The sequence below is a fragment of the Hakea prostrata genome, chromosome 6, assembly GCF_041222555.1.
Source record: "Hakea prostrata isolate BN-2017 chromosome 6, UWA_Hpros_2, whole genome shotgun sequence".
In the NCBI taxonomy this organism is placed as follows: domain Eukaryota; kingdom Viridiplantae; phylum Streptophyta; class Magnoliopsida; order Proteales; family Proteaceae; genus Hakea; species Hakea prostrata.
Genome location: NC_142605.1, coordinates 25721920 through 25739422, shown reverse-complemented (window position 1 = coordinate 25739422; position 17503 = coordinate 25721920). Strand labels below are relative to the sequence as shown.

The 17503-nt window shown below is 38.8% G+C and overlaps 1 protein-coding gene across 1 annotated transcript in view; it reads right to left on the bottom strand.

Moving 5' to 3' along the window:
* Positions 1 to 17503, bottom strand: part of ETL1 (SNF2 domain-containing protein / helicase domain-containing protein) — a 34583-nt gene that overhangs the window by 14257 nt on the left and 2823 nt on the right. Inside the window, exons 3-5 of the mRNA XM_089159878.1 lie at positions 6044 to 6084; positions 5706 to 5956; positions 5445 to 5625 (exon numbers count right to left, since the gene is read on the bottom strand). Of these exons, the coding sequence (XP_089016004.1) occupies positions 5445 to 5625; positions 5706 to 5956; positions 6044 to 6084 (473 nt within the window). The remainder of the gene's footprint in view (positions 1 to 5444; positions 5626 to 5705; positions 5957 to 6043; positions 6085 to 17503) is intronic.

Sequence of the window (17503 nt, the reverse complement as noted above, 5' to 3'; positions counted from 1 at the left end):
GAGATATCTCGGTTTTTCAAGAAACCGAGACAAGATAGAGATCAAGATGGGAGCGTTGCGAGATCTCTCCTATAGTGGTCCAACCACTTTGTTTAAAGGGTTTTAAAACCCCCAATCTCGTACAAGAGAGGCATATCTCACCTCTTTCTCGCTGCAACCCACCAATCTCGCCAGAAAATTTGACTTCGGCAGGAATTTTTTGGAGATTCAGCTGGATTTCAACTTCCAAGCACCTTTAACACATCTACACCATCACAAGCCTATTTCAACTAGATCTTCAACAAAGGTACGATTTTTTCCCAAATTTGAATTTTATCAAATAGCATGTTCTACAATCGGTGTGTGAGTGTAATGTAAATATATGTTGATCTACTAGCTTCAATCTACACTTTCGTGGATACAAACTTAATTTTCTGCTATTAATTTATCTTATAAATTTTCGTGTTTAAAGAAAATAATTTCTAAAAAATTAAAATTACAAAATATAAAAAAAATACTAACTTATGTTGGACGACATTGAGAGGGCTACAACCTCATGCAGTCATATTTTGATTATCATGTTTGTTGTATTTGTATTTATTTATTTTAGATTTCATAATGAATTTTTTTTTAAATGATGCTTATGTTATGCAATTTATTTTAAAAATTCAAACATGTCTCTTTGAGCATTGTATATATGTTATCTAAGAACAAAGTGTGTATTTTTTTTTTGTTTTATAAATTGTTTTTACATTTTTTTAATTATCTAAAAATTATTCTAATGATTATTTGGGAACATTCATGTAGGTATTTGAGTGTTGTAGGCTTGTAGCTCAAAGTAGTGGGACTCGCATTGATAGTAGGACCCAGGACATTGTTTAGCCATGGGGATCCATTAACTGCCGAAAAGAAAAAATCCTGATGCAAGTATTGCCTTAAGACCTTGAATTCTGGTGGTTCAACCAAATTATACCAACACTTGGTTGGTGGCCACAAAGATGTTGCCAAGTGCCCCAAGGTTTCTTATGAAGTGCAACAAACAGTTGTAGTAACTTTAAAGGGAAGGAGACAAAAAGGATGAGATGGCACAAAAGCAAAGGGAATTTGAGGATACAGTGCTACAAAGAGACCTCTTCTTAACATTGATGAGGAGTCAAACGACAATGAGGAGAGGAGGCATATAGGTATTGAGTTACAGTCTAAATGGAGACAAATAAAGGTTACAATGGAAGCTAGTAGACAGTCCTTACATTTTGAGAATGTGAGACAATATGAACAGACAGGAGGAGCAGGTGGTTTAGGGTCAGGGGAATCCATGCCACCTAGACATAGTTTTCATCAAAGTGGGGGAAGTGAGAAGACTGAAAGGAGGAAGATTGCACGTTACGATGCCACATTTGACCAAGACCCCTCCATCTTTAGGCATCAAGACACCTATTAAAGAAGCATCCCATATATGTTTGCTCGAGACAAGGAGAAAGCTAGGTTGGCGATTCAACAAATTCATGCTCAACAACAACATTGCAGCCAATGTAGCCAAAACACCATACTACCAGGGGATGATCAATGAATGTAGTTGCTAGGGCAGGTGTTAGGGTTAAAGGCCCAACAGCTTGGCAAGTGATGACCAAATATTTACCAAAGGTGAAGAAGGAGGTGGAAGAATACATTGGTTTATTAAAGGAATTATAAACACATGGTGTTACTGTGATGGTTGATGGATGGACTAGTCCTACTAGACAGTCCATCATTAATTTCATGGTGAACTACAATGGACAACCTTCCTTAAGTCAGTTGATGCTTCAAATAAAATCAAAGATGTTGACTACCTTTACAAGCTTCTTAGGCAGGTGGTCCTCGAGGAGGGCCAAGCAACATTGTCCAAGTTGTCATGGATAACAGTGCTAACTTCAAAAAAACTAGTGAAATGTTGATGAAGAAGAAGAGCAGCAGGATCCACCTCTTTTGGACACCATGTACAGCACACACAACTGATCTCACGTTGAAGGACTTCGGGAAGAGGAAGTCAATTAGTGTTGTGGTTGAGAGGGCTACAAGGGTCAGTAATTAGAACCATGGTTATGTGCTGAAGATGATGAGGAACCATTATAAAGGTGTTCTAGTCAGACCTGGATTGACTAGATTTGCCACCAATTACGTGGCTCTGAAAAGCTTCCAGAAGAAAGTGGTAGGTCTTTGCCACATGTTTGCAAGGGAGGAGTGGTTTAGTGGGCTTGGATCTAGCCATCTTAATGCAGTAGTAGTCCAACAAACCATTGTTAATTATTCCTTTTGGAGGCAGTTGAATAGGATAGTGGGGATTTTAAAGCCTATTTATTTTGTTTTTTAAGGATGATGGGTTCGGAAAAGAAGCTCATAATGGCCCACATATATGCTGCTCTCCAGTAAATGAAGGAGTTGGTTAGAGCTGCCGCCCCTGGCTCCTTCAAATCCTATGCCAAGATCATCGATGATAGATGGGAGTTGAACTTGATGCATCATTTGCATTTGGTTGGTGAGTCACTTTAAGTCTTTAAGTTTTTGTTGTATACTTTAATTCACATTGTTATACACAAGTAAACAACTAAGTCACTAACCAAATGTTTTATTTCCACAATACAAGCTTACTACCTCAACCCAAAGTACCACTAAAACAATGATCTGGGGCTTAACGTAAGGTTGATGAATGCAGTCCAAGACATGGTGGAGAAGCTCGTGCCAGATCCCGTCATGCAGGGGACAATTAATGAAGAGGAGAGAACGTATCCAATTGTTTCAACTTCTTGCATACAATACAATACAATAATTGAACAAATGGTGTACAGATAAGGGAGTTTGAGGATGCCTCTTGAGAGTTTTGGAAAGCCTTTTGCAGTTGCAACTAAGCATAAAAATGATCTTGGTAAATGGTCCATTACTATAAGTGTTATATAAGTATAAAGTATTAAGATTTACTTGTCTAATGCATTTTTATATTTGGTTAAGCAGCTGACTGATGGAAATTATATGGATCTAGTTCACCAAATCTCAGGGACATAGTAATTAAAGTCCTCTCATAGACTTGCTCATCCTCTGGTTGCAAGAGGAACTAAAGCACTTTCTCACTTATCCATAGAAACAGATTGGAGAGTAAAAGACTCGAGGACTTCATGTATGCGCATTACAACATGAGGTTGAGAGTAAGGCACATGAGTAAGGCACATAGAAGATGACATGGATGACGAAAGTTAGGAACCAATTGAGTTAACTAATATATTCCCTGAGCCACCTGTAAAGGATGATGTCATATATCAGTGGGTTAGGGATCTAGGCAGCCGTATCCTACTATTGTAGCTGCCATGTGCTCAGATGCTTTGGCTGAGCACATATCTTCTAATGAGGGTTAGGCTGTTGTAGTTGCATCAAGAAGACCAAGTGTACCATTTGTGGAGCCACTTGGTTGCTTGAAACAGCTGAGGTGAGGTTTAGTAGTGGGAGTTCATAAGATGCCAATGATACTATCCCTCCAAGTCAGCCTTCGAGTCATGGAGGCAATCAGGCTGGTAGTGTTGCCAGTGGAAGTCAAGCTAGTTAACGAAGGGGGTCACCTCTACCAGGTCCGAGTCATCCAACACACACGAGGTCGTGGTTCCCCTGCTGCCAAGACTTATACTAGGAGTAAGAAGACCAGATCAAACCAAGGACAAAGGAATGATGATGTGAGCATGCAGGATCTTGTATTAAACATGGGAAGCATGAGCATAGATTATAGTCACAATGGTTCACAACAAGAAAGTTTGGCCAATTGGCAGTCATTGGAGTACTTACATGGGGATCACACCACCGAGTCAGATTACACTAGGTATTCTTCTTATGGAGATCATGCTATTCCTCAAGACCCTGCACCTAGAGGGTATGCATATAGGAGTGAAGGTGGGTTGTTGATTGATTGGTTTAGAAACCCCTGCCCATATATTCAGTAGCAACACGAGCAGCAATGGCTCTTTCACCCACCCATGATTTATGGTTACGCCATAGTGTTATTCCTCCAGTATTCTGACATGGAGACATATCGGAGCCATATAAACCGATATATGACATACGATAGTTATGAGTTGACTTAGGAGTCGTATGTGGGCCACCGTTCAAAATCAGTTGATGGAGAATGCGGAGTGATACCAAGTAACCAACCAGTAAATCAGTCATCAGGTTTCAATATTCAAGCTTTAGACTTTTATATGTACAGTTGTGTACTTGTGTACATCTAATATAGTACTCTAGGTCCTTACCATTGATTTCAATTGAATATGTGATGTGGCCTTATAGTTTTATTAATAGGCAGGAGGATAATAATGTTGTGTGGCAACACAGTGTACCCGCAGATTCACGAGGCTAGAGGATCATATGCAACTATTGCAGAAAAGCCCTCTATGGAGAAAAATGAAGATTCAATAAAACACTTGGATGGTGGGTGTTGTGATACACCCATGTGTTGTGTTGTCCCTACTCTTGTGAGAGAATATATGGTAGCCCACCTCATGGAGATGGAGGGCCGACATATAGCTATTGGTGGATGTTGTGGTTGTGGACCTCGTGGTCATGGTGCTACTGGAGCTGGTGGTGGAGCTGATGTTAGAGAGCCTGGAGTTGGTGGTCGAGCAGCTAGAGCTAAGGATCTTGATTGAATTTTTATGATTTGATCCCATATGGCCATATTTGATATTCCCATTCCATGATTGTTTTGTTCTCTTATGAACTTATGACTTATGGATTATGATTTATGACTTACTAGTTACTACTTACTAAAACTTCTTATGGTTGTAAAATTTTGAGACATTTAAGTTCTTTAATAGTTTGATGTATTTGAAAGTTGATACACAGTACACTAGCTTTTCACTTATATGCATTAAATGTTCTACATTACATGTTGTCTAATCTTGCATTCCACAACATTTCAGTTTCACTCATAGGGTCGACTTAGAAGACATACTTAGGTTATTTTCTCACAAATCCAAGGCCACCAGTGTGTTCAAAAAACCTTAAATATGCTAAATACCAAGGTCCACCCCAATTTGGGCCCTAAACCCCACCATGATGGGCCACCAAGTTGATGCCAAAAAAATAGCATGTCTCAACTGAGATCTCACCATCTTGGTCGAGACCTTGGATTTTCCAGGTGGCAACATCTCGCTCCCACCATGCAAAAGACAGACTACAGAGTTACTGAAAAGTACTCAGAGATTGACTTCGTAAAAAAACTACTAAAGGACAACTAATATGCTACGTACATACAGATGGTAGGCCCAACCATATAATGATTCATATTCATAACATTGCCCAATATTTTCACCCATCTGTTCTAATTCTGCCTCACAATATTCAAGGTAATGATGCTGGAGAACAACAAGGTGAAGCAACAATTTCTTCATTTGGATTTACATGACTATATATGAATTTAAGAAAAAGGATATAACTCAAAGGTATACATGTAAATCATTTTGGAGTGGTGTCCCTGTCAGCATCAGACGCTGTTTTGCATTCTGTGCAACAGACATTAGGTTTTTCCACCGATAGCTGTTTTTATCCTTCAAAGCATGAGCCTCATCCATCAACACACAGCTCCATCGCCAACGCTTCAGGATCTTGCGGTCATCTTTCTGCTGCATACTGCAAGAATGGTGTTAGCCTAAAAATATTAATTTTAGACAAGTAACCAAGTGCAAATGTTAGAGATGAAACATGCAAACCTGTGTCTTTCAAAAAGTGAATAACACACTAGAAGCACATTACAAGGAGGTGGAAGACCAGCCTTGGATAAAGAGCTTAGCTCCCTACCATAGGCTGCCCGTCCAGCCCCATGATACAGGAGTACAGAAAATGAAGGGCACCATCTTTTGAACTCTCTTTCCCAGTTCTCCAAAAGAGAAGCAGGGCAAACAACCAAATGCGGACCTGGATCATTGTCCAAGTGGTTTAGCAGCGTCAAATATGTGATAGCCTGTGAGAATAAAAAGGTTACAATCACCTACAAATTCAAGGGAGTAACTAGCACTATGCACAAGCAAAGATCACGAGGCCCACATACCTGTATCGTCTTACCAAGTCCCATCTCATCTGCCAAGATGGCTGCAAGAAATAAGAAAATTAATTCAGGGGAACCGAATGAATATCATCTCCGGATCAAAGCATTAATTAAAGAACAAGAAGTACTGGTCTGTTTTTATCTTTTTGTTTTTGTTTTTTGGGTGATTCATACATGGTCACCCACTTGAATCTCAAGGCATGTTTTTCCAGGAATACTGTACTAGACATAACTAGGAGGCTGGAAGAACCAGTTACAGTATAAATTTGTAAGTTTAGCCTAGTTGGGGTTGTTGATCGCGGCAGTATGAGGACACCCATTCCACAAAGTTTAAGATGCTAAAACTCCCCAATATGACTTTTACAACAAAAAATAAACACAGTTCAGTGAAGGGAATTGAACTTCTGAGGGTACCATTTATAACTTGACTCACCCATTTGACAAACTGAATTTGTTTGTTAGAAGTTTGAGTTTCTTATTATCTAAATACAAGATATGGATTCTAATTCTTAACTTCAAATTAATCATTGATACCAATAAAAAAATTAATAAGACAAGTTATATAACATTGGTTTTAACGGAACTAGCATGATCGTTTTACACAAAACTAATGACACTAGTGTGATAAGTCATAGTAGACAGACAGAGACAGAACCCACTGACAAACAGGTAGTCATACTGTTAGGGCTGTAATACTTTACACAATTAATAAATGGTCATCTTTGAGTTGAGACCACTTCACCACAAGCTGAAATCCAACAAGCCTAACCATAGTCACCAAGGCGTCTTAGACATCCCGTGGCCCATATTGGTGTCATACAGAACTTCTCAAGTGACGTATACCTGAGGAAGTTTCTACTCAGATACTAAATTGTTGTCTGTCTTTTCAAGTTTTCATCATCTAGGTGTTGTGCCGACATAGCCCCCATGGCATTATCTATTATTGAAATATATGTATAGTTGGTTTTCCCCGTATTGAAGGGGTGTGACGGGTGTGACGGGTGTCAACACCAGAGGATTCATCAAATAGTAATTGCTTATGCCAGATGCAACTGAAACTGTTCATTCCATGAATTGATTGTGACTCCAAGCAAGCTTACAGCTAGTAATGTAGTACTGTATTTGTTTGATCAAAACAGTAGCCAAATAGGACCTTTCACAGGGAATCAAGTTTAGATTTGATAGACTTGAGATGAAACAAAATTTAGATGTGAAAGAAGGCTGAAACTAGAGTGGTTTTATAAGGATAATAGCATAACAAAATGGGCTAAATAGATCTTCAAAACAGGATAGAACTATGATGAAGAAATTGAAAGGACAATATAAGGGAGTTGAAAATAATAATATAACGCTCGGGCTTCACACCGCAAGGTGGGTCGATTGGATTGAACACCAACCTACATTGATCAAAGTATCAAACACAAGGAGTCTCCATAGAGAAGGAATGCTAACAAAGCAATTTGATTTCAATAGATAAGTTATGCCTTCACCTCTTACATAAGTCTCTTTATATAGCATTCTAAAGAGACATAAACATTAATGGTAACATCCAACCACTAGCTAACACCACCTACCTATTAATAATTCAACTACAACATAACTCTTTGACAAATGAAAACTCTTTTGACAATGAGTTCTTATATTTTCAAACCATAGCCCCTTTTATTGACTTTTCAAAAACTAGACTTGGGCTTAGGTCTAGACTATAAAGTTCAACATATGTGGACTAACTTTAACCCACTAAAACAGTCCTAGCCCATGAAAGTCATGGGCTGATTCAAGTGATAGCTTTAAGCCTTTGATGGCCTAACCCAATGGGTTTTTTCTTCCTCAAATATGTCTTTAATTCTACATCAACTCTCCCCGGCTTGAAAACATTCGTCTCCAACGAATGAATGAATGAATGACATGTAACGTTCATACAAATTGGGATCAAGTTTCTTAAAATCATTAGCATGAATCCAAGTACTATCATGTTGTGGACGATTCTTCCATTTGACAAGGAAAGCATGGTATCTAGTGCCACGACAAGTGGTTTTGTAAGAGTCATCCAAAACCTCATCAATGATGTCAGTGATCGATGGCTTGAGTTGGGGCAGCCTCAACATTTGTTCAGTGTCTCCATCATCAAAGTGGTGTCCTACATAAAGATGTAAGTCAGCCACGTTGAAGACATTGCTTATGTTCATTTCTTCTAGTAGCTCGAGTACATAAGCATTTGGTCCAGTGCGTTTCAACACCTTGTATGGACTCATCTTCTTTGGATGGAGTTTGTTGTTGACCCCATGTTGGAACCTTTCTGGGTTGACACAGAACCATCACCATGTCTCCCGGTTGAAACTCCACACATCGTTGATGACAATCTGTTGTAGCCTTGTAGACATCATTGCTGAGAGCTATTCTTTGGCGAACATTAGCATGTACCTCTGTAATATGGCGCAGAACCTCGTAGCCTCAATACTCACGCATGCTTGTGGTGGTAGTGGAATGAGGTCTATAAACCATCGAGGTTGAACTCCAAGTAGAATCTCAAAAGGAGTACGACCTGTCGTACGATTAACTAAGATGTTGTAAGCAAACTCAGCTATGTCGAGTATGGATGGCCATATCTTCTCATAGTCACGAACCAAACACCTCAGTAAGTTTCCCAAGCTTTGATTCACCACTTCTGTTTGCCCGTTAGTTTGTGGATGGAATGTGGTTGAAAACTACAACTTTGTGTTACTTTTCAGCCACACAGTCTTCCAAAAGTAGCTCATGAACTTGACGTCACGATCTGAGACAATGCTACTTAGTAGCCCATGTAGTCGTACAACTTCCTTAAAGAATATCTTTGCAATGTGAGATGCATCAAAGGTCTTGCGACATGGTATAAAGTGAGCCATCTTTGTGAATCGGTCAACCGCAACCATGATGGAGTCGTATTGCTCTTTTGTTGATGGTAGCCCAAGTACGAAATCCATACTAATATCAATCCAGGATGCATGAGGAACTGGTAATGGTGAGTACAGACCTGTATTTTGCTTGGCTCCCTTGGCTAGCTGACAGACTTTGCATCTTTTGATTACATTATCAACATCCTTTGCAATATGAGGCCAATAATACTAATCGGTAACTTGTATGATAGTTTTATCCCAGCCGATGTGACCTCCCAAACCTCCGCCATGCAACTCCCGTATGATGTGATGTCGTAGGGAAGAATTTGGAATGCATAACCGAGTTCCCAAAAACAAATACCCATCGTGAAGTGAGTATTTATGATGTTGCATGCCTTGCTATAACTCCTTGTATGGCATGTTGAAATATTCGTCGATGCATGCATACTCATCACGTATCTAATCAATGCTAGCTACATGTGCTGAGAATGTGCTAAGAGTGAGTACTTTTCAGCTTAATGCATCAGCCACTATATTCTCCTTTCATGCCTTGTACTTCATTGCGAACGCAAACTCTTGGAGATAAGCAACCCATTTAGCGTGCCTGTTGCTGATCTACTTTTGTGAATGTAAATACTTCGGCACCTCATGATTAGTATAGAGAATAAACTCTTTACCGATGAGATAATGTCTCCAATGGCGCAACACTTGGACAATAGCATAGAGCTCCAAATCATATGTCAAATAGTGCCGTTTGGCATCATCGAGTTTCTCTCTATAGAAAGCGATGGGGTGCCCTCCTTGCATCAATACACCTCCTAGACCAATATGTGAGGCATCAATTGCTACCTCAAATATACAGTCAAAATCTGACAGGTGAAGTATTGGAGCCTCTGTCATCTTTTGCTTAATAAGATGAAAGGCTTTGATTGTCGCTGATGTCCACTTGAACTCACCTTTGTCTTGCTTCAAACACTCGGTAATAGGTGCCATGACTGCACTCAAGTTCCGAATGAATCTCTTGTAAAACGATGCAAGTTCATGAAAACTACGAACCTCAGTGATTGTCTTTGGTGTAGCCCAATCTGTTATACTTTTTATCATCTCTGGATCAGCTTCAACCCCATCTGATGAGACAATAAAACCAAGGAACACAACCTTTGGCAGCATAAAGGAGCATTTCTTGAGATTGTTGTATAGCTTCTCATGGCGAAGCACTCTCAAGACTTGCCGTAGATGATCGATGTGATCATTTGGATGCTTGTTGTAGATCAATATATCATCAAAGTATACAACCAAAAATCGACCAATAAAAGGACAAGTACCTGTGTCATCACCCTCATGAATGTACTAGGTGCATTTGTCAGACCAAAGGCATGACTTTCCATTCGAATAGTCCATCATTGGTCTTGAAGGCAGTCTTCCACTCATCTCCAGGCCGAATATGAATCTGATGATAGCCACTTCTAAGAGTCAATTTAGAAAAGATCTTAGCCCCAGATAATATGTCTAACATGTCATCAAGCCATGGTATAAGAAACCTATACTTGATTGTAATCTTGTTGATTGCTCCACTGTCCACACACATGCGCCACGAACCATCCTTCTTTGGAGTCAGTAGTGCTGGTACAACACATGGACTTAAGCTCTCCAGAATGAATCATTTATGTAGCAACTCATCCACATGTCTTTTGAGTTCATTGTGCTCTATTGGGCTAAGGCGATAAGCCGGTAGGTTTGGTAACACCAAACCCTGTACCAAATCAATGGCATGTTGAATATCGCGCATAGGAGGTCGCTCATTAGGCAACTCATCAAAAACCACATCAAAAAAATCAAAAAGTAACTCTTTGATGAGTGGAGGGAATGTCACCTCAGGTGGAGGCGTGACTTCCCTTGTAACAAGAGCCAATACTAGCCCTATATCATGGCTAGTGTGAATGAACTCCTTGTGAGGAACAACCAGCAACTTCTTTTGCAGTATGGACAATAACTTTTGTGCTTCATTGGTCCCCTTTTGGTTGGTCCTCAAGGACCTCCGTTGACACATATTAGCTGGGACATTGACTGGGTGGAGGACAGTGTGAAGTCCTTTGAACTTGAATACACACTGGTTTTTCTTCCCCCCGACCATAACATCATTGTCATACATCCATGGTTGACCAAACAGAACATCAGTAAGATGCATATGGATTACATCACACCATACCTCTTCCTCATATCGATGGAGCTTCAATGGTACAGAACACCGTTGATTTACCTCCAGAGTATTCCCATTTAGCAAGGATACCCGATATGGTTGAGGGTGCTTCTCCACCTTCAAGTTTGCTTTCTTCGCAAAGGTGTTTGAAGTAACGTTGACGCAGCTCCCACTATCAACTATCACCAAAGCAGTATTATCTCCGGACTTCATACGGCTGTAGAAGATACAATTGCGCCGCCAGTCCTCTCCTTTGGTTTCAGCCACCAAGATGCGGCTTACTATATGAATGCCATAAGCATCACCTCTATTAGCATCATCCTCATCATATGCAGCTCCATCATAGTCGTCATCATCAAGCGGGTATGGGAATAGATCAGGATCTTCTTCCTCAGCTGACTTTTCTATCTCAGAAACTGCATTAATCTTTTACTGTGTGGACAATATTTAGCATAATGTCCAACCTCTTGACAATGAAAACATTGTGCTTAGCTGCCACTAGTCATAGGGTCCTTACCCTTATCTTGTCGGGTAGAAAATGTGGGTTGAGTAGGGGTTGTTGTTGTAGGTCATGGAAGCCTTGCCCTTATCTTGTCTTTACAAGGCCCACATGTAATCTTGCAAATACTGCGGGATAGTAATGACTTTCTAAAATTCCTTTACCTTTGGATGATAAGAAACTTATGAAAATCACACCATACCAAACATGCTAAAGGCAAAAACCTTAGCCAACATAAGCCGACCAAGTAATATTTCAAACTTTGGGTTAGAATATACAAGATCTCACATGTAACTTGCAAATACCGCGGGACAACAATAACTTTACAAAATTCCTTTCACCTTTGGGTGATAAAAAACTTCTAAATTATGTTTCCCAAAACATCATAATGTATTAACCCACATTAAAATAATAATAATAATAATAAATAAATAAATAAATAATAAAAATCATGGATTAACAAGTCACACAAAATATTACGATCCTCCCTTTTGGATCCCAATGGAAAATCAAATCAACAGAATTTACTTCCTTAATGATTTAAGGTTTCAATTAAACCATGGATTCTCCCATTGGATCCAAACCAAATACGAACAATCGATTCTAATTTTGCAAGGAAGGCTCTGATGCCAATTATTAGAACTTCTAGGATTTTCCTCAAAACCCTAAACAGTAATAAAACCATGCAAGAACTAGAATGCGAAATAATATATTAGGAAGTATTAGGCATACCTTACACCAGACAGTATATTGAAGAAGATTGATGTAAACCTTGAAGGCCAAATATGCAGAGTGACAAAGCCTTCTTCAATCTCCTCGTCTTCTTACCATACCTCTTTCTTGTGGAGAGAGAAGAGAACAAAAGAACTTGAGAGATTGGAGGGACCCCATCATAACTATTTAAATAGCAATCCCAAACCCTAGTCCACTTCCACAATGGACCGGTTTGGCCCATCTCAAACCTAATGGTAGTGCCCGATGTGTTGAGACCCCCATCAATTAATCCAAGCCCATATATTGCCTAGGATAAACCTAACAGCTTATGCAAGGCAGACTCTAGAAGATGTAGTTGCACAGAAGCACTTAAAAGGTTCTTATCAAACAACCATGGAAAACCACATAAGATTCGAGGATGAAAGAAATAAAGTCCGAGCTTACATTGCTACTTGGGCTTGTGAATGCGGTATTCCCTTCAATGCATCCAAGGCAAGGTGATGGTTGAGGCAATTGGGCAATACGGGCCAGGTTTGAAGCCCCCTTCATACCATGATATACAAGTTCCCCTATTGAAGTCCGAGAAGGAAAAAACTGATGATTTGAAGAAGCAATATTGGACTTATTGGAGGATGCATGGCTGCACTCTAATGTCTGATGGATGGACAGATAAGAAAGGAAGGCATTTAATAAATTTTCGTGTCAACTGTCCATAAGGGACTTTTTTCTTAAGGTCTGTTGATGCATCCAGTGAAAGACATTATGCTAATTTCTTATTTCAGCTACTTGATAGTAAGATGGAAGAAATTGGGGAGCAGAATGTCATCCAAGTGGTAACAGATAATGCTGCCAACTATGCTGCTGCTTGTAGATTGTTGATGGAGAAGAGAAAGAAATTGTTCTAGACTCCATGTGCAGCTCATTGCATAGGTCTTTTGATGGAGAAGATAGGGAATATAAAGTCATACAAGTCCATCACTGTAAAGGGCCTAAAGGCAAGAAAAATTACAAGCTTCATTTATAAGCATGTTCGTGTACTTGAAGCTATGAGGGTAAAGACAGGAGGAGCAGAATTAGTGAGGCCCGTTGCTACCAGATTTGCATCTTTGTTTTTGACGCTGCAGAGCTTATTGAAGCATAAGGAAGCTTTGAGGTGACTATTCCTCTGTGATGAGTGGGATTCTTCTAAGTTCTCACACATAGAAGCAGGGAAGCAAGTTGTCGAAATCATCTTTGCTGTACAATTTTGGAATGGCCTGCAAGATTGCTTAAGGGCATCATTACCTCTTTTTCAAGTGTTAAGGATAGTAAATGGTGATGAGAGGCCTGCAATGCCTGAGGTATATTCAGCACTGGAAGAGGCAAAGAAGAGCATCATAACAAATTTTAACGGGGTAAAAAGAAAATGGAAGAAGATCATCAAGATCATTGAGAATGGAAGCGTTGGACAAATCAAATGGAGCGGCCTATATATTTAGCCTCATTTTTCCTAAATCCAAGCAATTTCTTTAAGGTTTATGCATTGGATGTAGAATCTAGTTCAAGTACAGGTCTCAGTCTCTATCCCCCTTTGACGGATAAAGCAAATGATGCCTTCAAAGACATTCTTGCCAAGTTGGTGCCTGATGTAGCCTTGCAAGATAAGATCATTGAGCAGACGCTTGCCTATGTTTCACCTAAATTGAATTTTGGGCATGAGATGGCCGTAAGACAAAGGGAAAAACTGTCTCCTAGCAAGTACTTGTGTTTTTTACTTTCTCACATTCTAATTTATAAGTTCAGTTGTTGATTTTTTATAACCGTTGTATTTTTTTCTTCCTTCCTTAAATATATTATAGTGGATTGGTGGCAATTACATGGAACCTCTACTCCTGACTCACAAGCATTGAAATGCGTTTACTTGGGCTTTATTGCTCATCTTCTGGTTGTGAGCGCAATTGGAGTACATTTGACTTTGTGAGTACTTCAAAACTAATATTTTTTATTTTTTCATTTTATATAATTTTATGAAAAGAATAGACTTAAAATACTTATATTATTATTTGTTTATTATTTTTTAGATTCACACCAAGAAGAGGAACCGCTTAGAGCATCAGCATTTAAATGATCTTATTTACATTCAATTTAATCGGCATCTTCAAAGAAGATACCAAGAAAGAAGGGAACAAGGTAGAAATTATAATCCATTGGTTCTTGAGGAGTTAGGTCGGACTAGTGAGTGGATGACTGGTTAGTCTGATGATGAATTAGTTCATTCTAAGGATGACCTCACTTAGAGAATGGTATAAATGGCAAGTGGAGCAAGTTCTTCATTCCAAGGGCATAACAGACTAAGGAGACAAGAAAGGTCAACTAGTGGAGTGGCCGCAATTGCACAACTTGCATGTAACCTTACTACCTATCAACGGCGTAGTACTAACAGGAATATGGTTAGGGATGAGCAGTCTTCAGATGATGAAGAACAAGATCAACAAATGATGCCAAATGTGCATGATGATCTTTATGTTGAGGATGACTATGGCATGCGACCAAAGAATCTTGCAAGACAACAAGAGGCGGAAAAAGATGACGATTTCGCTTTGCGGGATTGAAATTGAAGTTTTTTATTGAAGCTGTGATTTGTGAACTAAACAATTAGCATTTGCTTTTGGAACTTGGAGTAGCATGGACTTGTGATTTTGACTTTTCTTTCTTTATTAAGTATTTGGTTGTTTAAGACTTTTAAGTTTTAAGTCTAAGGGTTACTAGATACAAATTTTTGACATTTTAGTTTAGTTTATTTTGCTTACTTATTACTTTTAGATTATATTAACTCCAGTGTTAAGTATAGACTAACAGGGTCAAATGAGAAGTGAGGTCATTTGTTGAATGCTCGTAGGGTATATGCACAAGGCACTTATTTGGCATCACACTATCATAGAGTAAGTAAAAATGTAAAATTATTACTTTCATTTTCACATTGATATAGTACATAGTCACTATTATGATGCTTGATGAGATTATGTTTGTGTTCTATTTTTGGATAATTTTTCTAATTGTGATTCTTGGATTTTTTTTTTTTTTTTTTTTTTTTTATGAATGTGACTATTGAATGTTTGTTTAGCTTATTATAGAAAGTAATTGTATTGAAAATTTTTGACACAACTGCTTTGGTCGCCTTATTGCTGCCTAGGCGCCGCTTTGTCGCCTAATCGCCTAGGCGGAGCCCCAATCATTTTGGTCACCTTGACAACCATGCCACTAGCTAACACTCACTATCAACCACTACATACTCTTGACAAAGAAAAACTCCTTCTAATAATGAGTTCTTTATTTTCAAACTCCAGCCCCTTTTATTGACTTCGATGAACTTCTCAAGGACTAGACTTAGGCTTAGGTCTAGCCCATGAAGGTCATAACATGTGGGCAAACTTAAACCCACCAAAATAGTCTTAGCCCATGAAAGCCATGGGCCGATTTGTGTCATACCCTTGTGACCCAGCTTCTTTTTTTTTTCTAGCATATGTCTTTAACCCTACATCCCCATGGTTAACCAAGCAATAAACCGACTAATATATTGGATCCTACCATGAATCCTTTGATTTCTTCCGGTTATTGGTGGTGACATCTCCATGATTGCCTTTACCTTTATACAGTCCACTTCTATACATTTGAGACTAACTAGGAACCCTACATGCAATTATTCAAAATACACACATTGGGAACTTACCCTTAAGTCATCCTTTTATCCTCACAAAAAAATTTTCGTATGGCTGTTATGTGTTGTTCTAAAATGCTAGATTTCACAATCATGTCATCTACTTAGACCTCCACCTTGTCATGCATTAAGTCATGATAGTGGTGGAAGCCCTATATGTTGCTCCTACAATTTTTTTCAGCCCAAATTGCATCACCTTATAACAGTATGTTCCCTAATAAATGAGGAAATATGTCTTTTACATATCCTTAGGTGCCATTTTGATCAAGTCATACCTTGGGAAATGGTCTATAAAGAAGAGGTGGTTGTCTGTATTGAGGATGAGTAGTATATTGATGTTTGGTGTTTGGGGGGCGGGGGGAGGACTACCCTTCTTTAGCTCTTTAAAGTCAGCATACAGCTGTACTCAGTCATCTTTCTTTGGTACAGTCACTATGTTGGCGAACCACTCAAGCTACAAGGCTCAAAATTTCGGTTTCTCAACTGGTTTCTGTCAGCCAAAAAGAAGAGCAAACTCAATAACTCAGCTAAGTTGATTAATTTCTCATGTCAACTATCAGCCCTAGGTTTTGATGACCATATGACCTCCTAGGTCATGAAAATTGCGGGACAGCCAACATATTAGGGTCTAAAAACATAGTGGAACCCTTAATAGTTATTATTTCATTAAAGAAAGAAGAAAAAAATGGTAGTTTGACTGAGTACCCTAGGATAGTAGTGAATACTATAAATATGTGATAGGATAGTAGTGAATACTATAAATATGTGATCTTACACACAATCTTTACTACTTCAACACATATATAACAGTTTATCAAGCAATATGAATAAAATTTCCATTATCAACCAAAACCCTCCTTTTTATTCAGGGGGGAAAAATTCACTGCTCTGGGCTTGCTTGTGCATGATGAGTGATAACATCAGAATTTGGGGGGTCTTTGTGAATTCACATTCAGAACCCACCATGACGCAAGTTACATCAACAAAAGAGGCTTATTTGAATGTGAAAAAGTCTAGTGTTGGGTTCTAATGATCTATACATGTTGCACCTCTGATCCCATGGGTTTTCTATGTGCTAGGCCCCTTTTATAGGCCTGTAATATGCGTAATTAGGTTACATTCAGGATTAGATGTATTAGTTTCATATTTAGTACTTATTAGTTTTATTCTTGTGTTTTAAACCTGAACTTAAAATTTATTTGTGTGTTTTAAACCTGAACCTATCCAAAGTTGTTCTGAACCAGTGGTTTGATTTAAGTGACTTTAGTACTTTGTAGTTTTCCTTTCAAATGTTCAGTTGGGCTGGATTAGGACTTGATTCTGAGTTTATTTCTTTATCCTAGTCACTTTAAGTCACCTAATAGGTTAAGGATTGGATAAGCCTTTCCATGTTAGTACAGAAGTCTAATTTTTAGGTCTTTCTTTTTTTGGTAAAACTTTTTAAGTCTTTAATATAAGGTTTGTGAAGGAGGCAAAC